Source organism: Ursus arctos, unplaced genomic scaffold, assembly GCF_023065955.2.
Source record: "Ursus arctos isolate Adak ecotype North America unplaced genomic scaffold, UrsArc2.0 scaffold_23, whole genome shotgun sequence".
NCBI classification, from domain to species: domain Eukaryota; kingdom Metazoa; phylum Chordata; class Mammalia; order Carnivora; family Ursidae; genus Ursus; species Ursus arctos.
Genome location: NW_026622908.1, coordinates 38,670,757 through 38,695,396, shown reverse-complemented (window position 1 = coordinate 38,695,396; position 24,640 = coordinate 38,670,757). Strand labels below are relative to the sequence as shown.

Sequence of the window (24,640 nt, the reverse complement as noted above, 5' to 3'; positions counted from 1 at the left end):
TCTGCAGCCAGCCCCCAGAGGAGGTCCCCACATTCTCTGTGCTTCCAGACTAACTGCTTCATTGGTATGACTTGTCTCAGAGCAGGAGGGGATGGGAAGACTGGGACAGAGGGTCCCTTCCAGGCCCAGCAGCCACCTTGGAAAGGATCAGGGGCACAGGGAGAGACTACCCTGGCTGGCAGGTCAGGTACAGGTCAAGGGCCTGGGGCTGCGTCTGCCCATCAACCCCCACAGAGAAGGGCAGGCTCCCTCCACATAGGCCCCAAAACATTGGACCTGAAGGGAGTCCGGGAGACTCTGGTCACACTCCCAGCAAGGTCAGAGGCCTGGAGACGCTTCTCTTTTCTGGGGGGCCATCTGCAATGAGTGGAGAATGTCTTCAGCTCAGCTGAGATCCCACCAAGCTCACACAAAGGCTGTGTCCTAGGAGGGGAGAGAACAGAGGAAGCTGGGGGACCTCGGGGAGGAGGAGAAGGATGGGCAGGGAGCTGGGCCTGCCCCAGGAGTGGCTCAGTGGAGGCAGATGGAAGAGGGGAGAACCTTGGGTCTCCACTGTGGGAGAGCTGACAGCCCAGAGGGTACAGCCAACCTTCTGGTTTGGCAGGCAGAGAGACTGAGGCCAGGAGCGGTGGGCCCCCTGCCCCCCCCCACAAGTTGGTAGCAGGGTCTGATCTACCTTTCAGCTCTTTCCAGCCAGAAACCAGCACCCTCTCCTTCTCCCACTCCCCATGCCATCCTCCCCGAGGCCTGTCCCCAGCCCCCCTCCTCCCCTCCCTTCTCACCATCTTTCTCTCTCCCACCAGCTTCCCGGGTGCGAGGCTCCAGTGCGCCCACCTGCAGCTCGCCTCCTCTCTGTGTGGCTTCTCCTGGCCCTCGAGTGTGTGAGCCTGTGCGGGCACGTGTGAGTGTGTGTGTGTGTGTGTGTGTGTGCACGCGTGCTCTCGCGTGGGGCGCAGCTGCCGCTCTCTTCCTCCCGCAGGAGCAGACCCCGGCCCTCTCCGCTCTCTGTGTGCGCGGCCCCCGGGGCCCCTGTCCCCTCTGCCCCCGCAGGACTTGCGGTTCTTGTTTCTTCTTGTATCTCCCTGTTTTCTCCCCTCTCTCTCTGCCCCTCCAGCGATCTAGACAGAGACTTTTGGAATAACAATGAGAGCACAGTGCAGCAGAAATGGAGCTCCTATCCTCCCAAGGAGTTTATTCTAAACATTTCACCCTACGCCCCTTATGGCGACCCACGACTGTCCCTCAAGTGAGTGACTTTACCTGGTTTGATCCTCTGTACTGAGTATCCGCGCACGCCCTCCTTCCCCTCCTGGACCTCAATTCCCCTCCTGCTCCTGTCCCCCGACTTCCCCACCGGTGCACCCATGGGCAGGCCGACCATGGAGACGAGCAACCCCTCCTGCCTCCCCTCTCCTGTCCCCTCCGCCAGGGCCAGCCGAGCAGGAGAGCCCCCTCCGCAGCCACACTCAGCCCCCAGCGGGTCCCTCCGCGGCCCCCACTCCCCTCTCTGTGCAGTCAGGATGGGGTTGCCCGTTTGGTCCCTCCCTCTCGGTGTGGCTCGCTTTCTCCTCCCTGCTGTGTGCTGCTGCCCTGGCTGCTCGGTGGTGGTGGTCGGTGGTCGGTGGTCGGTGGTCTTGGTGGCGGTGGTCGGTGATGGCGGTGATGGTGGTGGTGGTGATGAACTCTGACTAACACGGCTTTCTCTTTCTCCCTGCCTTGGGGCCTCCTGGCCTGGACAGCCCGCTCTTCCTCCGTCGTTAACCCTTCGTTGTCCTGTGGGATAGAGTTGGAGGTGGCTGCCCTCCCCCCATCCCCGCCGCCCCTGCCCCAGGCGGTGGGGAGGGGCCGCCCCTCCGTTGTCGTGGTGCGTTGTACTCCGACCCCAGCCCGCCCGGCCCCCTCTCTCCTCTCTGCAGGCTCTGCTGTTAACCCACTAGCAGTGCTGATGTCTCTCTCTCTCTCTCTGTCTGTCTCTTGTCCGTCTGTCTCTCTCCTCCTCTCTCACTGTCTCTTTCTTCCTTTTATCTGTCATTGTTTTTCTCCCTCTCCCACCCCCACCCCCACGTGTGGCCCGCCCTCTCCCCCCCACCGCCACCCCCGGCGCCCCTCTGGCCCGGCTGCCTCCCGCGTGCCTCCAGTGGCACCCTCCTGTCGGGCGCCAAGGTGGCCGCCGCGGCGGGGCTGGCGGTGGAGCGGGAAGGCCGGCCGGGGGAGAAGCCAGCGCTGGTGCCGCCACCCGGAGAGGACGCCTTGAGAAGCGGCGGGGCTGCCCCCAGCGAGCCGGGCAGCGGTGGCAAGGCGGGGAGAGGCCGCTGGCGGATGGTGCAGAGCCACCTGGCCGCAGGGAAGCTCAACTTGTCCAAGTGAGTCATGGCCCTGTGGCCGCCGGAGCTGTGAGCTTGGGCCGGCCCCCGCCAGGGGGGACAGCGGGACCCCCCGGCATGCCCGCTGCTGCCCCCAGAGGTGCCGTCCTCGGCCCCTGGCTCATTCCATCCCCTCATGAGACGCGCATCATCCTTGCCATCGGGCGCAGCTAACAGCCTTACGGTGTCGCATCTCAGCCTCCGGCTGCTGCCCCCATCAGTCTTTCCTTGCCAGTGACCAAGTCATTCCATTTTCTGCCCCCAAGGCGGCTTCATTTCAATCCTCAGGTCATCCCATCCTCTTTGACTGGCTGCCCCATCCCAGCCGTCAGGTCATCCCTCTGTGGGCCACCCGTGATTGTTCAGCCATCAGACCATCCCACCCCTGGGGAGCTGGACCGCTCTCAGCCTGTGTTCGATGCCACTCAACTGCCACTGGGCCTTCCCTCTTACAGCCAGCAGATGGCTCTAGACCCAGAGCCTGAGCCATGCCATTCTTGACCATCAGGCGCCTCCATCGGCTTGTCCCACTCTCGCTTGCACCATCCCCCCCCCACCACCACTGTCTGTCCTGCAGGCCCACCGTGAGCAGCTGGGCTGTCACCATGAGTCCATCCTCATCTCAGCCATCCCCATTGGCTGTCCCAGTCTTGGGCAGCGAGCTGTCACACTGTCAGCTGGTGGGTGGTGTGTTCTTGGCGGTTGGGTTGTTGAGCCCCCCAGCTAGCTTCTCTTTTCTGATGAGGGTGGTCTGGATGTCAGACAGAAGAGCCGTTTCCTTTTTGAAAGCTCTCTGAGCTTGCCCAGCAAGACAGTCCCTCTCTTGGGCCATGGACATAGGGCTGGCCCCTGTTCCCAGCAGAAAGTGTGTTCTCTTCTTCCCCACCACGGGGCTGCCTTATTCTCATCTTGGCTTTTAGAAACGTTCATTTCCCCACAGCTGAGCCCTTCCAGGCTCTAAATCCTTTGAACTATGACCAGGGTCCTATGGGACGTAGGTTCCATTTTCAACTATGAGAACTGCCTCATTCCCAGCTAAGGGAGAAGCCTGTCACTTAGAAGACCAGCAGCCCTAACCCCTTCTTGGTTGGGGGCTGTCCCGGTTGCCTCCATTCAGCACCCCCCCCCCCAGTTCTCTTTAGAAGGCCTATGATTCCTGCCTTTGGGACCATGGAAGGCCACTGCGCTGAGACGTTATTGCTTGTTGGACTGAAGGCACACAGGCCGATTTCTGCCCTGACGTCGAGCCTCAGGAAGGACTCGGAGGGGAGCCCCACACCCCCTCGGAGAGCCAGGCCCAGCACCCCGCCCTCCCCAGGCTGCTCCAGCCACAGACTCAGGCTTGCTGAAGCCTCCGTGCCATCCACTGGCTCCAGGCCTGGAGGCACCAACTTTAGTTTCCTGTGACTGAGAGGTTGTAAATTGGACTAATTTTGGATGTGATGGGAAACCAAAATGAGGTCAGCAAGGAGGAGGAGGAGAAGGCCATCCAAGTGTCATCCTCCCCTGCCTTGGCCTGCCCCCAGGGAGCTGAGGGCCTACCTGCCCGGCCAGGCCTGAGCCTGCCCCTGGTGGTAGCCCGGCTCCAGGCCGGAGCTAGGCAAGGCTGCTGCCCCCTCCAGGACCTCAGCTCCCAGCTAAAGCCGTGTTTTGCCTCTCTCTCTCTCTCTCTCTCTCTCTCTCCTCTCTCTCTTGTTCTCTCTCTCTCATTCTCTCTTTACTATTCTCTGACTTTCTCTCCCTCTTTTGCTCTCACTCTTTCTCTCTCTCTAGCCCACAGGGGCAGCCTAACTGTTGTCCTTTGGTTCCCAGGGTAGGCTCAGGGGGAGCAACGCTGAGGTCTGGTTGCAGTGGTGAAAGCGGCCCCAAGGGCCCTGCCCCCCCACCCCCGCAGGCAGCCCGGGGTGGGGGGTACATGGCTGCCCTGTGGTCCTAGACCAGGAGTTGGCCAGCTTTCTCTCTAAAGGGTCAGATAGGAAATATTTAGGCTCTACAAGTCCTATAGTCTCTTTTATGCCAACTCCGGCCTGTCACAGCCATAGACGGGATATAAATTAGTGTGTTCCAGTAAAAATACAAAGACAGGTGGTAGACCAGATTTGGCCCACAGGCCATAGTTTGCCAACCCCTGCCCTCGACCACTGGATCGGGAAACGGAGGGAGGGGACAGAGGAGGAGATTGGGACTTTGGGGTTCTGGCCCTGCCTGTGGGATGCGCTGACCACTCTGGCCGGGGGAACGAAGCAGGCAGGTTGCGTGGGGAAGCCAGGGGTCTCTGACTCTTCCTACCTCCGTTTCCTGAGACATTTGCAGGTACCACTGGCATGGGGGACTGCTAGCTAATACACATGTCCCCAGGCCAGACCTCATTAGGTCCTCATGGCAACCTTGGGACAGAGGCAGCTCAGGGATGATTTTTCACCTGGGTTTTATGAAGACACTCAGATGAAGAAACTGAGGGGTGGGCTCACTTCTCCAAAGTCCCACGGTTCAGAAACAGCAGAGCTGAGGCTTGAACCCGGGTCCCTCTGACCTCATACTGCCTCTGATGAGCCCTGTCCTGCTTCCTGTCTGTCCCTGCCCCCACACCAGCATTTTTCAGGGATGCCGGTGGGCCTGCTAGGAGGGTCACCCTGTTTTCCATCAGAATGGGGGCACAGAGGCCAGACAAGTGGTTCCTGGGGCTCCTACCTCATCTGCTCCTTTCCCGGGGCCCCTCCTCTGACTGGGAGTCATTCCCAAGAAATCAGGAAGGGACACTGCACCTCAGAAACAAGGAACCCCAGAAGAAGGGCAAAGCTCTGCACCAGAGCCTGAACCCCAAGGCAGCCCTGGCCACAAGGCAGAGGTCGGAGGACAGAGGGTGTCCAAGCACAGTCCCCAGCCTCCGTGGCCCAAGCGTAAGAATCACCGGCTTTCCCTGCCTCGCCACACGTTACTAGGCCAGCTTGGCACTGGCCTGGATTTCCTCGTGTCTCCAAAGGCCGGTTGTCCTTAGATCACAGAGGCAGACTTTCCTGGGGTCCCCCCCCCCCCGCCGCGAAACCGCGGGAGGGAGCGGCAGCAGCTCCCTCCACCCCCTGCCGTTCCAGCACCAGGCCCAGGGCCCCGGGGACGCCTTCACCACACAGCCTCCCCAGCTCCCGCGGCCACTCAGACAGGAGGCGTTCGGGCACCAGGCGAGCCAAGGCCAGCGGGTGGGCTGCGCAGGGCCGGCCGGGGGCAGGGGGGGGCGGGCTCTGGGTGGGCGCGGGGTCTGGCGGCCTCCTGGGTGAGGTGGTGGCAGCTCCAGCGCAGCGGCGACAACGGGGATGGAGGCCCGGCGAGGTCCGGCAGAGCACGCCCTGCCCTGGGCTCTCCTAGTCCTGCCCCTCGGCTTCTTTCTCCTCCACTGTGATCCCTTCACCTGCTTCTCCTTTCTCTCCTCTCCTCCACCCGCCCCAAGTTTCGAGGACTCCACCCTGTCCACGGCCACTACCCTTGAGTCTATCCCCAGCTCCGCGGGAGAGCCGAAATGCCAGCGACCCCGCACCCTGATGCGGCAGCAGAGCCTGCAGCAGCCGCTGAGCCAGCACCAGCGGGGCCGGCCGCCCAGCCAGCCCACCACCAGCCAGAGCCTGGGCCAGCTGCAGGCCCACGCGGCCTCGGCGCCGGGCCCCAACCCCCGGGCCTATGGCCGGGGCCAGGCTCGGCAGGGCGCCTCGGCCGGCTCCAAGTACCGGCCGGCCGGCGGCCGCAGCCGCTCCAACCCGGGCAGCTGGGACCACGTGGTGGGGCAGATTCGAAACCGAGGCTTGGACATGAAATCCTTCCTGTAAGTCCCCCCCTCGAGCGGGCCGGCCCCCCCCCCCTCCCGCCCCAGCCTCTCTCCCCTCATCTCCTGGGGAGCGGCTGGCCCTGCACGGCTCCTGGCCCTCCATCTCTACGGCAGGGCGCCCAGCAGACTCGGCCGACCCCTCCCCAGCCCCCTGTGGCTCGAGGCTTGTGCCTGAAGCCCCCCCCCCCAAGGATTCTTATCTGAGCCACCCCTCAGAGGACCCCGGCTCCCCGCCTTTGTCTTTGGTGCCTCCCAGGGTTTGGAGAAGGTCCCTCCCCCACCACTAAAAAATCAGTGGTGACACTGGACAATGCCCTGCGGCCGCCAGGTCCCCCTCCTCTTCCTCCTCTTTCCACCAGTCCCAGGCTGCTCCTGGCTTCCCTGCCGGCCTCCTCCCCTCCTCCCAAACCTGGGCTCCGGGCCCTGCTTCCAACTCTCCAGATCACCTCTTCCCTGTAACCCGACTCTGCTCACCTTCCTGCCCCGCACTTCCTCCCTCCCTCTCACTTCCCCTGTTCCCGCCGTCAGCCCTGTCCTCTGCCTCTCTGACCTTCTACAGCCACCTGTCCTCCAGCTCCCAGAATGACCCATCCCCTGAGGACAAACGTCAGATGTTCCCCCCAAAGCTTTAGAAAATGTTCTTTCTAAATCAGAGGTTTCTTTCAAGTGTACAGGTCTGAGAAGTAACCACACACCATGGGTATCGAGCTGTAGCCATTCCTCATTCCCCCAGTCACATGCTGCCCCACCCCCGCCGCCCTCTACCAGGTAGGGGCCTCACCCAGGGCACCCCCTCTCTCTGGCATCACTCTGGGCATCTGCACTGACTCTCGGAGCCCAGGGCAGACCTAGGCTTTTGTCCCTGATATCACGCACCTCCTCCGGCCTAACGTGACCTTCCTTCCAGGCTCTGGGGATTATTCCCATCGCCCAGGTCTTCCCTGGGAGCACTTTTCACGGAGCAAGAGACCAGCACTAAGCCTGGGAGAGGAGAAAGGGAGGAGGAAGGGGAAGGCTAAGATCAAGGCCCAGCTCATTGTCAAGATGTGGGGATCCTGAAGGCAAGCAGGTCCCTCCAAGCTTCCTACCTCTCCAGCTGAGACCCCAGCCCAGGCTTCCGGGGCAGACAGGAGCGCTGCCCCTGGCAGAGGCCCCTCAACAGAAGCTTGCCACGCCAGCTTCCCACATCCGTGCAAGTGGCCCATGGCCCTGGCATGGCAGCCCATGCTGCCCATGTCTCTACTTGGCACATCTGGGCATCACATCTGCCGGGGCTCACCCCCACCCAAGGACCCTTGGGAATCCAGCTGGTGCCCACATGAGACAAGATGCCCAGCAGAGCCTCCTGGCTTCCAGGTGGCGGTTTGTTTGGGGACGGATACAGTGACACTGGTGTGGATTAGGAGAGTCGAGGGAATTGGTTCTTCTGTGGCTTGAACAGAATGGGGAGCCGGGGGCCCCTGCACCCCTCTGCCCCTCCTGCCTTCAGGCTGCTCTTTGCACAACTGTCACCCTGCTTCCTGTTCTAGCAGCCATCAGACTGGGGCAGGGGCCGTCCCCAGGCCCTGTGAAGAAGGGAGCAGGCTGCAGGAAAGCCTCTGTGTACTGACTCTTCCCTGTCTTCCCTGCCCACTGCACCCTGGCTTAACTGGGATTTGAGGAGCTGCGCTCCTGTGCCAGCATCCTGGGTCCACACTGCTGCGCCCACCACGGCTTTACGGGCCCCTCGCCCGCTGGCCACCGCTAGAGATCACCCAGCCCCCCACCTCTTCCACTTGTCGTTCTTCACAGCAGGGGTCGGCAAATTTTTTTTCTGTAAAGGGCCAGATTATAAATATTTTAGGCTTTGTGGGACACGTGGTCTCAATGACATTTTTTTAAAGCAATGCTTTCAACACGCACAAGCCATTCTTAGCTTGTGGGCTGTAGAAAGACAGGCCACCAGCTGTACTTTGCCCACCTCTGACCCCCGCCTTACAGTTTAGCTGGTGTGCTTCTGAGGCCCTTCTCTTGCCCCAAATCCTGCTGGTCCATGGAGAGAGCCAGGGCGGGAGGGCTAGCCAGGCCTCCTAGGACCCCACCCCCTCTTGCGGGGAGGATGGCGTTCCTCCTGCTTCATGGGTGTGACACCCCTCCCCCCAATACCACCAGCTTCTCCCAGACTCTCCTCTTGCCCCTCCTTCTCACCCTTGCAGCCTGTGTTGCTGGAGAGAATGACAAATTGGGAATTTATGCAGAGGAGCCGTTTTGTTTTTAAGAAGAGCAAAAGGAGTATCTGAAAAATGCATTAACCAGGGAAAAACATGTTGTTTTCGTTGGGTTCTCCTTCCCCCAGCTCAACCAAGCTCCCAAGCAGCCAAATGGAATTTTACCAACTCTGAAACAGTACCGGTGGGCAGAGAACAAAGAAAACGAGGATTTGTCCTGAGGGAAGGGGGAGTTGTTACCCAAAAGTTAGATGCCAGAATGAGTGTCAGCCTGGAGTAATGTGCCCAGGACAAAGATGCATGACATAGAAGGCAGGCAGTTCAACCACTTACCTTCCTCCCTGCCCTGGGGCCCCATTGCTGTCTCCCATTTTCCCTGCGCCCCGCCCCCTGCCTCAGGTGCCACATCTCACCTGCTTGACTTCCCTTTCTGACAACCTCTCTAGGAAATAACCAGAGCCACCTCTTCCTGTCTAAACCTTGCCCTCCTGGACAATGGTTGAAGGGCAGACTTCCCAAAGGAGGATCCCCCTCTAGGGAACATTCCATCAGGCTTACCATCCTTCCCTTGGCCCTTCCTGACACATGTTTCCTGCCTGCCCCATCTGAAATCCCCCTCTTCCTTTGTTCCATGAGAGACCCAGTGTTGGATGAGCTCCACAAATACCCAGAAAATGCCCATGAACTCTGATGATTTTGAGGGGCAGCAGGTCACTTTTTGTCCTCGGAAAACGCAGGGTGACCTTGCAGTTGTTCAGGGGTTCTTTGAGAATGCCACCTATGAAAAACGTCACACCTTGACCTCTGGTCCCTCACTGCTGCCCACATGCCAGCTCCTTGTCCACCTGGACCGAGCCTCCCCCAAAGCAGGGTGACTCCAGCCTCTTCCAGATCTTCCTCACTGCGGAAACAGGCTCCCTCCAGTCCTGCCAGGATTCCTCCAGATCTTGCCAGGCTCCTGCGCTTTCTCTCTCTTCACCTTTGCTTTTTGGTGACTTCTGGACTGCTCCAAGGAAAGGCCCCTGAACTGCACCCAAAAGCCTTGGTGGTTCTTCCCTGGATCTCCAGGAAGGGGGACTCAAGAGAAGGCCCGTGATGGCCAGCACACCATAAGCCAGAAGGGACTTCCTTTCTCCTCTGATGGGCTGTGTGTTCAGGGACCCCTCCTGGTGTCAAGGACATCTGGCTGCCCCTGACCCAGAGATGTCTTTACGAGGAGCTTCCTTAAGCACAGGGTGCAGTGCCCACTGGATTTCCAAACTTTCTAAGAGCCTCCCACCTGGGAGCCCAAACCTGCCTGCACAGTTCCAAAGCAAGACGGCGATGGAGCCCCTCCCTCTTCTCCCAGGGGCCTACATGGCCAGAGCGAGTAGCCTCTGGCCTTTGTTCAGCTGGAGATGAGTTCACCTCGGAAGTCTGTGTACCCCAGGGCCTCCGCACCAACCCACAGCCTTCCCCCCAAGCCTTCCTCGGCAGAGTTTTCCTCGGCAGAGTCCCGGGCACATGCCAGTTCAGTGGGCCTCTGGCCAGCCCCTTCCCCAAATCTCTCCAGAGCACCTTGTCCCTGGCCCCGAGGCAGGCTGGGTCTCAGGCCGAGAACACCTTCCCTCCTTCCCTCCCTCCCCGCCTCCACTCGACTCTGCTCTACAACTGTTGACAGTGCTAAAGTGTGTGGTTTCTCTCCTGCAGGGCCAGTTTCTTACGCTTTTTTCTTCTCTCTCTTTGTCTCTGTCTCTGTCTCTCTCTTTCCCCTCCCCGCCCCTGCCCGTGGGGCCTCCTCGTTTCCTCCCGGCCGGTGGGCTGCCCACCTCTGGCAGGGAAGGCAGGATGGTGGTGCTATCCTTGGTCTTAGGGCTTTCGGAACAGGATGACTTTGCCAATATCCCTGACCTGCAAAACCCAGGAACCCAGCAGAACCAGAACGCTCAGGGGGACAAGAGGTACGAGCACAGGCGAGGGCCTGCGGCGGCAGCGGCAGAGACGGAGGCGTGGAGAGGCTGCCAGCCTCCACCAGCCCTGGCCCGGCTGCTGGATGAGGCGGCGGTGCCCTCAGCGATCCTGGAGCGGGAGGACTGCCTCCTCCCCAGCTGGTGCCCTCACACACGCCACCCCGGGGTGTCCCTTGGGTCCGAGGCCAGTGTGGCCGTCCTGGGACCATTCTGGATCAAGCCTGCTCCCCAGGCATGCTTGCCCTCGCCCGGAGCAAGCCAGCCTTTCTGCCCCATCTCCCTGCTTGGCTCCCCCCACCCCTTGCTGCCCCTCATCTTTCATCTCTGCCCCACCCCTGACCCTGAAATCCCAGTTTCTCTGGTGGTTGGTGGGCGGGGGGGATGTAGGGAAGGCCCATCAGCCTGTTCTCCCTCATCCCTGCCACCTCAACCTCCCTCTTGCCTGGAGGTCCTGCTGGGGTGACGGTAGCACCCCCTCACCGAAGGGGTGCTGCGCAGGTGTGGCTGAGCTGCTTGGCTGATTGAAGAGGAGCCCCTGGTGGGGAGGGTGTGGGGCACGGGACAGGCCTGGTGACCAGAAAGAACCGAGAGGCAGCCCTGAACCTGAGGTACCAGGAGGAGGGACTAGGGGGAGGGGCCGAGAGCAGGCCTCTGTTTGCAGAGGCCGAGCAGAGGGCTGGGCATTTAGCCATAGTCTTGGCCATCAGGAACTCAGGGAAGCACCTCCTGGTGCCTCCCGTCTCAGGGAGGGTATGGAGCACTCGTGGGGAAAGAGACGGGAAAAGATTGGAGGGCAGGGGGCTTGGGCAGCGTCGCAAATGTGGGGTGATCCTGCCCTTGGTGTGGCTGCCTCCTGTCACCTGGCCTTGGGCTGGGCCAGCCACCTACCTGTAGTCACAGAGGGAGGGCTCCTCACCTCAGTCAGGTCTGCTTCTCGTCAGACCCAAGGCCTACCAGAGAGCATGTGGGCTGATGGCCAGGATGCTGGCCTTCTCTCTCTGGTCATGCCAGAGACCCGCTCTGTAGACATGGGCGAGTCACTGCCCCTCTCTGAGTCTCTGCTTCCTTGTCTGTCGAATGAAGGATTGGAGAGGGTGACCCCTTCCAGCTTGGGCATGCTAAGCTTCTCATGAGGGCATAGACCCTCAGGCCAGGTGCCTGTCAGAGCCTGTGAACGGGGCAGGGATCCTGACATTCCCTGAGGCCCTTAAGGCAGGAAGGGGCTGTCCCGGGCCGCCACCGGGGGCCTGTGGGTTATGGAAGGGTAGGCCAAGAGTTAGACAGCTGACTGCCTGTCCCTCCAGCGGTTTCTCGCACTTTCTTCCTATTCCAAGTTCACAGTTGCATGTCTATGGTGGACACAGGCAGAAACCCCCAGAGAGTGGGCGGGAAGAGCGGGACCGGTTCTCTCACTCTGGCACAGATGGTGTCAGACCCTGAGCCCGTGTCCTGGGGGGTGGGAGGAACAGAGCCTGCCACCTCCAGCCTACCTGGTGCCCCAGAAGTCCCGGACTGGACCCCCAGGCAGACCCAAGTGCCGTGGGGAGGGGGCCAGGGGCCATGGGGGGGGAAGAGGCAGCAGGAGGGGGCTGGAGGCCTCTGGAAACCTGCTGAGAACCCGAGCTCCTTGCCGGGGGAAAGGTGTGAAGTGTGCGGGAGCAGACGCAGGCTGGAAACGAGATTTCACATCACCCATGTGTTCATTAGCTGGCTCCATTTCCACCCACAGCCTATTTTTACCTCTGCCATGTAGGTCTCCCGCCCGTATTCTAACACGCCCATCCCTTCCGACCATTACATCAGCTGTCCTGCCTTCCTGGGAAAGGTGGGTGTGGAGGTGGAGGCCGTGGGCCCTCGCCCCCACCCTGCCTGACTCTCCAGGTGGACACATGCCATTCCCACCTGGTCACACCCACCCCATCCATCTCATGGCTCTGGGGTGTTTCCCAGGCGACTGGGCACTGCGAGGTTGTCCTGCACTGAGGGCTTCCTTCCCGGCCCTCTCCCCAGTCCCAAGCTTGGCATCGGCACTTGCACCACCCCACCAGGCTCCCGGGCACCTTAGGGCTCCATTCCTCTGGGTTCCTGGCTCTTTGGACCTTGGGATGGTGGGCTTGGGTCAGCTGTCCCTTTCTCTTCCGTTTCTGCCTCCAGACCCAGAGTCTGCGCTTCTGCCCCGATCCCCACCCCCTCCCATCCAGCTGACCCCTTGGCTGTCCTTGGGGAGGACTTTCAGCCCCTGAGATCTGTCAGCGGCAGGTCCCTGGGTGACAGGAGGGCCCCGGGAGGAGGAGCAGCCATTCCAATTCCCAAACAAGGTAGGGGTGCATCTAGCAAGTGACATGGAGATGGGAAGGTCCATCACTACCTCTCTCCCAGGATCCTTGGTGGCCTGGAAGCCCCCCATCCAGGATCTCCCAGTCCCTGAGCCTCAGTACTATGGGCCCCAAGAACGGAATGCTGTTGGACCCAGGAGGGAGGAAGGAAGGAGGCCAAGACCCCCCTGACCCCCATGCCCCGCTGCCTTCACCCATCCTGCCCTGCCTCCATTCCCATGTCATGCTCCCTGCCATCCCTTCCATCGCTCCTTGGGATCCGAATGGTGTCCACCGTGGCCCCACCCCCACCCGAGTGGGGCACGGGGAATGGCGGGGACCTGGCCACCCCCATCGCTCTCCTCGCCCCAAAACCACCATGTTTCCTCCGTCCTGGTGTGTGTCCCTGCCTCCTCTCTGCCTCTCCTCTCGGCCGCCTTGCTCGTCCCCTTGTCCACCCTGCAGCCTTCTTCACTAGTCTCCAACTAACCTCTCTTGGCCTCTCTCTCTCTCCCCCTCTCCTTCCTCCCATCTGCTCCTCACAGGGATGTCCCTGGGCCAGTGACGGGGCCCCTCCGCCTCTCCCTCTGCCTCTCTGTGCACTTGTCTCTCTGTCTCTCTCTGTCCTGTGACCTCCGGTGGCTTCAGTGGCGCTGACCATCTTCCCAGGCTGCTTTGCAGCTGCACTGATGCTGTGGTGTGGTCAAAATAACTCCAACTTTCTCATGCCTTCAGCAGTCGATCTGGCGCGCTCCTCCTGTCCCACTCTATTTTTAACCTGACTTTACCTCTCCAGCTATTTCAGTGTCCTCTTCCTCCCTGTGCCTGTCTGCGTAAGCACGTGTCCACGAGCGTGTGTCCCTGTGTGTGCGCACGCATGTGTGCATTGTTGTGGCCACACCTCTGTGAGGGACCCCGGGGTGGCCCCGGGCAGGGCGGGGTGTTCTGGGCTGTCTAGGCAGGGCTGGGCCCTCACGGCAGGTGCGTGTGCGTCTGATTCTCAGGGTGTCTCACCCCAACACGGCTGCTTGCTTTTGTCTGTTTCAGTCGGTCTGGTTCACATGCACACCGCGGCATGCCTGGGTCTCCCTGGATGTCTCCTCTCGGGATCATCGCTGTGTGTGTGTCATTTCACTGCTCTGGTCGACCTGCCTTGTTGCTGTGCCATTGTCTACCTGGTCCCCCCTGGGTGTCCGTCGGGCTTGTGTGCACTCGTGTGTGTGTGTGTGTGTGTGTGTGTGTATACACATGTGTGCACGCACACGTATACACATTGTTGTTGGGTCCTGGTATCTCCCCTCCAGGGCCTGGCAGATTCTGTGCATGTCTGTCTGCCTGTCGTGTGGCCACCTGTGTGCTGGCGGCTGGTCCGTACCAAGGGTGTGTGTCTAGCCCGTGTGTGTCTCCAAGTCTGTGGCTCTGAACTCTCAGAGCTCTTCTCTTGTAGCCTGTCCCAAGCCCCATGCTGCCAGTCTTCCTGTCTTTTCCTCGCTGCCTGCCCCACCTTTCCTCCTCATGAGATGTTCCAGGCTGGTCCCTGGGCAGGCTTTTAGTGCCCCCTTCCTGAACCCCAGCTGGACGGAGCCTGGGCTCATCACCCAGCTGCTGGGCCAGAGAGCCCAGCCTCTCGGGAGCAGCATGGAGTCGGGGTGCACACAGGGCCTGGCGTGGAATGGTCAGATCCGGGGCTCCTCGGTGGTGCCCCGTCTCTCTCTGACCCTGGGTGAGAGCCTTATGCCACACGCAGTCCTCAGAGCGGGAGGCGGGTGGGGACTGGGGAGCAAGGGCAGTGTAGACTCGTCCTATCCCACAGGTGGCTGTTTAAATCTAAATTAGTTTTAGTCGAACAAAACGAAATATTCTGTCTTCAGTCGCACTGGCCACTTCAAATGCTTAGTAGCCACATGTGGACAGCACAGACATAGCACACTGCTGTCATCATAGAAAGTTCTACTGGCCAGAGCTGTGTGGACAGTGGTCCTGACCTCACCTGGTCAGTCTCGGGGCTGAAGGGCACCTGTATTCTCAGGCTGAACAAACACAGGTGGGGCCTCTGGGAGATAGCACGCCGGGCGTGTTTGCAGAGGGTAATGACGCAGAGGGGTGACCGGGACATGTCACCTGGGGAGCCTCCCCTGCCAGGTTGGAGCAAGCAGGGGTGCTGGGGCCTTGGGATGGGGGCACGCTCAGAGCCCACCATGCAGGCAGTGACTGGATGGTGGGGTATTTTCTGGGCAACAGGAGGAGAGGGAATACCCACCAAAACCCCACGCACAGGGGCAGCCTAGCTGGATCGTGCTAAGGTGAGGGGGATGGGCCCTGAGCTCCGCTTTAGGGGAAAACCAGTCCTCCCCGTGGACAAGAGCGGAGCTCCAGCTGGCCTGCAGGAGGCGGTGGCTGCTTGGGTCTCAGAGAAGGTGCTGCCGCCACCCCGGCCAAGGTGCCCAGCCCAGCCCACCTCCCGATCCGTGCTCATTCGGATTCCCCCCCACCTCCAGGTTGCCTGCAGGAGGGAAGGCAGTGAACACAGCCCCAGTGCCGGGCCAGACACCCCATGATGAGTCTGACCGCCGGACCGAGCCGCACTCCTCCGTCTCGGACCTCGTCAACTCCCTCACCAGTGAGATGCTCATGGTGAGAAGCGCAGGACGCCGGGGCCCCAGGCAGGAGCTGGACTGGGAGGCCGGGGGTAGGGAGGGGACATGTGTGACAATTGGTGACAGCGTGGGAGTTGTCCACTCGGGAAGGGCAACAAGCACAGTGACTGAGGGAGCAAGGCTTGGGTTCTTTTCTCAGCTTTTCCCCCAGAACAGGCTCTCTGTGCCTCAGTTTCCTCATTTGTCAAGTGAGACTAAGAATGCCCGTCTTCCTCCAGTCTCTTTCTGGGTTGAGGGGGGTTCCAAGCAACCCTACTCATGGGAGGTGTTTTTAGGATTGTAGGAGGAAAGGCTTGGGGCAGAATACGTCCCCACTCCTGGAGTGGCGTCCCACTGAGGGGAGGTCTGAGGTGGAGCTCCCAGTGGAGCAAGTCTCATGTCCCCCTCTCAGGGACCTCCCCTAACCCCCCATTGCTGGGGGTCAGCTGAGACCCAAAGATAAAAGGAGAGTAGGAACCCCCCCCCCGCCCCGGGCCGGGGTCCTGATTCCTGGCAGGAACAACGGGGCTGAGGGTCTTCAGGGCACACCCTACTCCATGGGGCTCCCAGCCCTGTGGCTCTTGGGTGTTTCCACCAAGAGAGGGGTTGAGACTCCATGCCCCCCCCCCTCCCAGTGGCACAGCCATGTACCTCACCTGAGCTGGGGGAGGAAGGGGGGAGGGGCCCAGGGCGAGGACCCCGTGATGGGGCAGCTGGAGGTTTGCAGGCCACAGTCGGAGCTTTAACAGCTCACAAGTCCCAAGGAGGCTTAGGGTATGAGGTTGGGAACCTGGTGTCTGCTGTGTTCCTACCGGATGTGACTGGGGACAAGTCCTTTCTGCTCCCTGGACCTGGGTCCCCTCCCCAGTCTCTCTTATAGAGCCAGGGAAGCAGGCCTGTGGGCTCTCAAGACCTTGCCAGTCATGACATCGTTCAGGTCAGAGTTCCCTTGCCCAGGCCCTGGCACGGCAGCTGCCACGCTCCCTGGGGCCCCAGAGCACCCCCCCCGCCCCCCTTCTGCCGGTTAGGGTCCCAGCCAGCTCAGCCATCCACCCTCACTGCCCCTTTCTATACCAGAGCATCTCCTTAAGATGCGGATTCCCATGGGGTGTCTGGCTGGTTTCAGTTGGAAGGGCCCACAACTCCTGATCTTGAGGTCATGAGTTCGAGCCCCGTGTTGAGTATAGAGATGACTTAGATGCATAAAACTTTTTTTAAAAATGCAGATTCCCAGTCAGCAGGCCTGAGTTGGGCCCTAGGATCTGCATTTCTCTTGGATCCAAATTAGGGCATCAGATTTTCCCTGTTCTGGAGCTGGTCTCCCCTGGGCCTCTACCCCTCCCCCCCACCGTAGGCCCCTGTGCGCCTGTCCCTCCACTGCCCTCTTGTCCATCTTCCCCACCCATATAGGTGGGCCCAGCCATACTGTCCTCTGGACGGACCATGCCACAGCCTGTCCTGCCTCCCTGCCCAGCCTCTTCATTGGTTATAGCTTCCGGGTAGCTAGGTTCCAAGAAGGAATAGTCCATTCCCAGCCAGCTGGCGGGCCGCTTGCTGCCCCCAGGGAGGAACTGACAGCCTCAGGCAGAGGAAGGAAGTGTAGGCCCCAGGGCCCACTCTCAGTGGAGGTGGGCAGGCAAGGTCTAATTGCCCTGCCCCAGGCCAAAGCTAGGTCATTGTCATTAATGGTGATGAGGAAGACAAGCAGGCCCCAGACTGTCAGAAGCTGGGGTTCAGGGGTCAGGCACCCGCAGCTGGCCAGAGGAAGGGACTGAGGGAAAGGGGTCAGAGAGGAGGCCACACCCCCATCTGAGTCACCCCAGCCCTGGCATGCTTTTTGATACTTGATTCTACCCGAGCAGGGGCTCCCGGCAGCACCTCCCCTGGGGCCCTGATAGGGGTGGCCAGTCTGGTTGCCATGGAAACAACTCCTCAAGCTGCCCCGGCTGCTTAATTAGGGCTTGGGACTGTGGTTTGCGAAAACTGGTAACAGGCCCAGAGCCAGGCCCAGCTTGGGCCTCTCATCGCCCAGACCACCCGTTTTGGGAACCAAGAGCCAAGTGACCAGAGGGCCCTCAGACGGGGCTGGGGTCCGCGGGGCTCCAGTCACCAGGGAATCCATCCAGACTACAGAAGGAACAGGAGGGGCAAGTGGTCTTCGCTGGCATTGCCTACTCATGCATGCCCCAGGCTCCCGGTCCCATGGCCAGCAGTGGCAGGGCCAGGCCGCAGAGGGGCGGGAGCCCATTTACATCATCCCAGGAACCTTGCAAGATGGGTCTTACGGTCCCGTTCCGCAGATGCAGAATCTAAGATGCACAGGAGTGAGCTTGGAACCAGCAGCGGGCAGGAGCACAGGGGAAAGCTTCCCGGGGTGGAAGCCACATTCTCAGTAGGCCTGGAGGGGACTTGCAGGGTTGCCTGGATCCGGCCAAGGGGTAGGAGCCGGAGGCACCCTCTTCCACTGTGAGGAAGAGCAGGGGAGCCAGCTCAGCGCCCCGTTCCAGCTCCAGGCAGGACCAGGGTGTGGCTGATGAAGCCCCAGATGCTGGAGCTGAGTGTCAGGGTGAGGGGAGCCCAAAGGACACCCATGACGGCTGGGCACTGATCTGGCCTCGAGTTTCAACTCACTGTTCCCTGATGTGTGACTTGAGGCAAGGTAATCACGTCTCTGCGCTCCCAACCCAACTGGTACATGGTAGTGCCTGCCTCATCCAGACGTCGGAGAGAGCCAAAGAGCGCAAAGCACAGGGCGCAGGGCGAGACCAGGCCTGGTCGTTACTGTTCTTAGTGTGATTTGAATCTTCTCACCTGGGGCAGGTGAGTTCTTGCTGGCTTGGGGGGCTGTCTCAAAATTGCCCAGGGATGTGAGCCTGCTTTGGTAGAAAGAGTGGGCTTTCAAGTCAGAGAGGGTCCATAATGCTGTGCAATCTTGGCTGTGTGACTTAACCTCTCTGAGCCAGTCTCCTCAGCTAGGGAGTGGTGATAACTGCCTCGCCCAGCTGTTGTCAGGATTCAGTCAGAAGGTGATGTAAGAGTCTTCCGCCATGGTAGGTGCACCCTATATATATTCTTCTTATCTGTATTATGTAGTATTTCAGAGCCCGGGGCCGCTTCCTAGGAGGAAGGAGGGGTCACAGGGAAGCCTCCTGCAGGGGAAGTGGGGAGAGAAACTGGGCCAGCAGTGTCGTCCTAAATGTGGTACCACGAGTCCCTACTCGGGCTCTCATCCAGTCCCCCGAGGAGCTTTCCGAGAGAGGGACGCTGCCTGGGCCACTTGGACCCCTGGGTCTGGGGTGGGGCCCAGGCAGCCGGGAAAATTCCCAGGTATTCCCATGAGCGGCCACAGCTGAGATTTGGCTGGAAGACCCTCCCCCAAATTAACTCCCCTGAGTTTTTCAGCATCAGCTTGGGAAGGGGACACCCACACCACCCTCCACGTGTATGTCCTATGCGGGAACATACAGGTTCCCAGGGCTTGCCGCTGGGAGGTGGGGGCTGAATGCAGGCGGGGGCCCTTCCTCCCGGCAGTCCTCAGCCCAGGCCCGGTGCGCTGCAGAGTGAGCTCAGGCGCTTTCTGAACAATTCTGTTGCCAGGCCCTCTCCAATCAGGCTCTCTGGGGACTGGGCCTGGGAACCTGTATTTTTAGCATCCCCGCGTGAATTTATGCCTTACACAAATTAGATGTTGCTGCTGAAAACTCGCCTCTCTCATTTCGTAAATCACATCCTCCTCGGAACCCCAGAGAGTCACTTGCCAAAGAAATATCCTGGTAAACTCTTTGGAGATGCGAACAATCTCCCTCATCTGTTCTGGAGCCGGGGCTGTTACGATTTCACAGTGAGCCCCGCTGGGCTGCGGAAGGCAGGAAAGCAGGAGGGGGAGCTCAGGACCTGGGTACACCGATGCAGCCAGGCGGGGGCAAAGCAGTGTGGGGTGGAGCTTGGGGCATGGTCAGTGGGCAGACCCAGGGCTTCCAGGAGAGACTGGGGAGTAGGGTGCACACTGCTGTGGGTTTGGGGGGACAGGAGCTGTCCTGTATCTGCCCCTCCTGTGGGACCTGACGATGCTCGCCCAGATGTGAGTGTGAGTGAGACGGGCCACAACCAGCCCCATGCGGTGACCAGAGGGAGAGCGTGCTCTCAGCGGCTGGACTTGGCTTCAGGCCCAGGGAGGCTTCCTAAGTGTGCTGGGCTGTGGTGGGGGCCCCCCAGAACCCGCCCCAACCCTGCCGGCCTCTCCCCCACCCCCAGCTCTCCCCAGGCTCCGAGGAGGACGAGGCCCACGAGGGCTGCAGCCGGGAGAACCTGGGCCGGATCCAGTTCAGCGTGGGCTACAACTTCCAGGAGTCCACGCTCACCGTGAAGATCATGAAGGCCCAGGAGCTGCCAGCCAAGGACTTCAGCGGCACCAGCGACCCCTTCGTCAAGATCTACCTGCTGCCAGACAAGAAGCACAAGCTGGAGACCAAGGTGAAGCGGAAGAACCTGAACCCGCACTGGAACGAGACCTTCCTCTTCGAAGGTGAGGCCGGTGCTGCCCCCGCCCCGCCCCCAGAGTCCCGTCTCCGCCCCCCCCCCGCCCCTGCCCAGGGGCACACGTGGGTACAGGCGCCAACACACACACACACACACACACACACACACACGCGCGCGCGCGCGCGCACACACACACACACACACACATGCGTGGCTGCTGGCACTCACCCGCACAGGCCGTGTCTGCGCCCAGCTAACCTGAAGCATTTTCTGTCTGGCTGGGATCAGGTGACAGGGCCTACTGGAGCGGGACCAGAGCCAGAGGCCGAGGAGCCAAGCGAGGTGGCCCCTGGGGCTTCAGCTCAGAGGCAGGACTCCCCCTGAGGAGGGCAGGCAGGCAGGCGGGGAGGGAGGCGTGCGCAGAACCCGGAGGCGGAGCGCCGGGACTAGTGCAGTGGTATGGCCCAGGCTGTCGGTTCGAAACCCAGCTCCGCCCCTTTCCGGCTGTGTGACCAGGGCAAGTTCCTGAACTTCTCTAGGCCGTGGTTTCTTCATCTGTAAAACAAAGAGAGTAATAGCAAGGACAACTAAATCAGTAAATTGTGAAAGCACTTAAAATACCCAGAAAACCCTTTATATCAGTTTGTTCAATACGCTCGGTCTGTTCCCCCCACACCGCCTCCCCCACATCCAGACACATGGGAACAGCAGCTCTGAACCATGCCCCCGGTTCCTAGAGGCCACGGAGGCAGGTGCCCTTCTTCTTTCCTGCAGAACCCCTCTGAAGGCCATCTTTATCTCTTATCTCTGAGGAGCCAAGGTAACCAGGAAGCTGGCTGTGTTCAGGGAGCCATTTCTGTCCCAAGCCTTTTTGGTGCCTGGACTCCACTTAGAGAAGCCATTATCCTTTCCTCACACGTTTCAGCCAGTGAGAATAAATTCCTACGACTCCAACCGCCAGCTGCCTCGGTGCTCCAGAATTTTCAGTGTGCACCCCAGGGAATCTTCCCCACCTGGTGTCCCAGTCATTTGACACCCCACCCCTTCTGCAAGGTGACAGCCAGCTCACCTCAGATGAATCGTGGAGGGTGAGCTAGTGCGTGCTTGTGCGTGGGGAGGGGAGGACCCTTCTCCTTCCCAGTTCAGTGTGGCGGCCAGTTTAGAGTTGGGGCAATCAGGGCGAGGCGAGGCTCTCTGGAGGGCTCTGAGGCCAGCCGGTGGGGCGAGATTTATGGGCAGACCTTCAAACCCCTGGTCTCTTCTGCAGACATTTATCCAGCACCAACGATGGGCTAGGCACTGTCCTGGGTACTGGGGGTGCAGAAAAGACCAAGGCACCATTTGGCCCTCAAGGCATTCCTGATCGAATGGAGGACATAGGTGTGTAGATAACCAAGCCATACTCTGCATGGCAGATGCTGTGGGAACCCACTATCCACGCCCCTTAATGGTGCTGGGAAATATTCCCCAGCATAGGGGCCATTCAGGATGGGTTCCGACGGATGAATAGGCGTTTGCCAAATAAGAGACTCCCTTCTCTGCTGTTGAAGAGAGCTGACTCTGGGGTAGGGACCTCTTGGAGCCTCCAACGTTTCCAGAACCATTTCACCTGAATCGATGGCAAAGGTCACCTGGGCGGGTCCCTGGGGGGGACTCCGAGATGAGCAAGATGTAGCCCCCTTGGGTGGGAGGAGGAAGCCCTGAAGGAATTCAGGGGCTGGGGGTTTGGGGACCACAGGACTTACTCTTCCAACACACCTGCTCCTGTCAGAAGCAGTTGTGCTTCTAGAGTCTGGCTGAAAGTGCTAGAACCCTCCAGAGCTCTTCCTCTCCCCGCATCTTCTCCACCAGCCAGGCTAAGGCGTTGGGTGTCCTCTCTCTTTCGTGATCACACCGTGGTTCAGGATCTCACCACCTCAGGCCTCCAGGCTGACCTGCACCCCCTGTACCTCCCAGGCTGCCCCCCCCCCCGACCAAGCCTCCCCAGGCCCAATGACTCTGGCTTCAGCCCTTCCTCGGGCTCCCTCCCCTGGCTCCCCCTCACCTCCGCCAGCCCCAGCACACTCTTGCTGCTCCATCAGGCCATTTGCCTACCATTTATTCATCCTTTCAAGTATTGATTCACTTAAACAAGTATTTATCGAGTGCCTACTACGTGCCAGAAACAGTGTTGGATGCTGGGATCCAGTGCATGAGGACAGAAATACCTTGCTGGAAATCCCAGGCTGGTGGGAGTCAGGCCCAAGGAAACAGATGCGTCTCTGTTACATGCATGATGTGAAAAGAAAGTGCTGGAATCTAGAACAGGGGATCTGACCCCACTGGGGATGTCAGGGAGGAAAGCTGAGACCTGTTTCGGCCAAGGCAGGGGACGGAGGTGCCACTGGGCAGGAGACACCGGGTGCTGGAACGCAGGGAAGGAAGCTGGTGTGGCTGGAGCCCATCACTGAGTGGAGAGCGCTCGCAGAGGGGGTCAGGAAAGGACAGCGGGCCAGATTGTACTGAAGGACTCGAAGCCAAGGCAGGGCACGCGGCTTTTACTCTAAGTGCACTGGGAGCCACTGAAAGGCTTTAAGCAGGAGAGTGTCGTGATGCAATTTCTATTTTTAAGGGATCACTCTGCTGTGTTGACAATGGACGGTCGGTCGGAGAAGGCGTGCAAGCAGGGGGGTGGTTTGGAAACTCTAGTGACGGTCTAGGTAGAATGCGCCAGCGGCTGGAATGAGGGAGGCGGCCATGGAGGAGGGAACAGCTTTCAGGATCCGTTGAAGAACAGCGAGGACAGGCTGATCACTGCAGGGGGAAGCGTGGTGTCTGGGGACGCGCGTCCACCCCAGTTCTGTGTCTTTGCCCCTCCCCTCCACCCGAGGCCTCCTGGGGCTGGCTTTCTGGTGGCCAGACCCAGCCTGCCCTGTGCTTCCCCTCTGTCCCGCTCCTCTCCCGTGATGTCTGTCCGCCAGGCTTCCCCTACGAGAAGCCCCTCTGCCTGGCTCCTCACCCCTGCTGTCTGTCCGCCAGGCTTCCCCTACGAGAAGGTGGTGCAGAGGACCCTCTACCTCCAGGTCCTGGACTACGACCGCTTCAGCCGCAATGACCCCATTGGGGAGGTGTCCATCCCTCTCAACAAGGTGGACCTAACCCAGATGCAGACCTTCTGGAAGGATCTGAAGCCATGCAGCGATGGGAGTGTAAGGCCCCACTTGTGGGTCCCTGGCTCGGGGGTGCTGGCAGGTCAGGGCCGGCAGATCTGGTCCTAGTCCCCCTGCAAGCTTGGGAACGTCAGGAGGGTGGTGGGGAAAGGGCAGATGTGCACTTAGGGGAGCAGAGTGCCCACCCTTGGTCTCGCACCGGTGCTTGGCCCCTGGGGGGAGCTGCCTGAGCTGTGGTAAAGGACCTGGCATCTGTTTGGAGAGCAGGGGACCCACGGGGGGGGGGGGGCGGTGCACAGAACTGCCAGGTGAGGGGACACCTGGTGCGACAGAGGTGACAGATGGGGGTGGATGAGCACCAGGCCGGGGCAGGGAGGGCCCTGAAGCAGTGGGGCCAGCCAGAGAGCTCTCTTAACTGTCCCTTCTCCCTTAGTCCCCACACCGCTCCTGTTCTCCCTCCCAGGGGAGCCGAGGCAAGTGGGGGGGACACCTCTCCCCACAGCCCAGGCTCACTCCCAACCTTTCCTTCCCAGGGGAGCCGAGGGGAGCTGCTCTTGTCTCTCTGCTACAACCCCTCGGCCAACTCCATCATCGTGAACATCATCAAAGCCCGGAACCTCAAAGCCATGGACATCGGGGGCACATCAGGTGCTGGGGCTTCTCGACACAAGGGTGGATGGACCGGGGAGGTTCTGGGAACACGACGGTCACGCTGGGTGTGGAGAGCAGGGTTTGAGCTGCAGCACTTGCCCCTGACCCTCTCACCCCACCTCTGGTTTCAACTCTGCTACCCTAGAGCCCTAGGTGGCCCCCCCCCTTTGGAGCACCCTCAGGGTCTGATTCATCTTGGACTCTGTCCTGACCAGAATCAGGGAGAAGGGGAGCACTGTGGTGGGAGACCTGGGCTCCAGCACCAGCTCGGACACTTCTTGTCCGTGACCTCGGGCAAGACCTGGCCTCTGTGGGTCTCAGTTTCCTTATTTGTGTTCATAATCGGGCACTAGGTGATGGCCAAGGTCCCTTCCAGTTCATCCATCCACTGGTCCCCCGGATCCCTCTCGTTGTTTGGGGCTTTCCTCACCCTCTGGGGAAAGCATACAGCCCCTCCCGCCCCAGCTGCCACTCCTGCAGCGGGAAGGGGATCCTGGGGAGCCCCCGCACTGACCCTTCTTCTACCCATCCCCCAGACCCCTACGTGAAGGTGTGGCTGATGTACAAGGACAAGCGGGTAGAGAAGAAGAAGACAGTGACGATGAAGAGGAACCTGAACCCCATCTTCAACGAGTCTTTTGCCTTTGATATCCCCACGGAGAAGCTGAGGGAGACCACCATCATCATCACTGTCATGGACAAGGACAAGCTTAGCCGCAACGACGTTATTGGCAAGGTAGGGGCCTGGTGGGTGGGGAGACACGCCTGTCCTCTCAAGCAGCAGCAGGGGTAGTGGGTGAGCTCAGGGCTGGGCCAGTCCCCTCCCCTCTCTGGGCTTCCATTTCAGCTAAACATGAGGCGATAGTACAAAATCTTCCCTAAGTGTCCTACTGTGGGTTGGTCAGCTCAGGACAGACCACTGGAAGGGCAGGGAAAAGAGAAAGTGGGAGGAAGATGTGGCTTGGGTCCCCAAAAGGGAGTGTTCTGGACAGGACCCTCAGGCAGGGTAAGGACCTCAGAGCAATGTCACCCAGGTCCCATCTTCAGAGGATGAGCTCTGTGGAGCAGAGTCGG

The 24,640-nt window shown here is 60.4% G+C and overlaps 1 protein-coding gene across 2 annotated transcripts in view; it reads left to right on the top strand.

Moving 5' to 3' along the window:
* SYT7 (synaptotagmin 7) overlaps positions 1-24,640 on the top strand; it is a 62,308-nt gene that overhangs the window by 31,020 nt on the left and 6,648 nt on the right. The window contains exons 4-12 of one of the 2 annotated variants that reach the window (XM_026487786.4): positions 1,115-1,246; positions 2,139-2,363; positions 5,809-6,177; positions 10,205-10,327; positions 15,150-15,285; positions 19,542-19,812; positions 22,785-22,954; positions 23,449-23,563; positions 24,103-24,302. In XM_026487786.4, coding sequence (XP_026343571.1) covers positions 1,115-1,246; positions 2,139-2,363; positions 5,809-6,177; positions 10,205-10,327; positions 15,150-15,285; positions 19,542-19,812; positions 22,785-22,954; positions 23,449-23,563; positions 24,103-24,302 — 1,741 coding nt within the window. The remainder of the gene's footprint in view (positions 1-1,114; positions 1,247-2,138; positions 2,364-5,808; positions 6,178-10,204; positions 10,328-15,149; positions 15,286-19,541; positions 19,813-22,784; positions 22,955-23,448; positions 23,564-24,102; positions 24,303-24,640) is intronic. The other variant, XM_057317161.1, reaches the window with a different exon arrangement.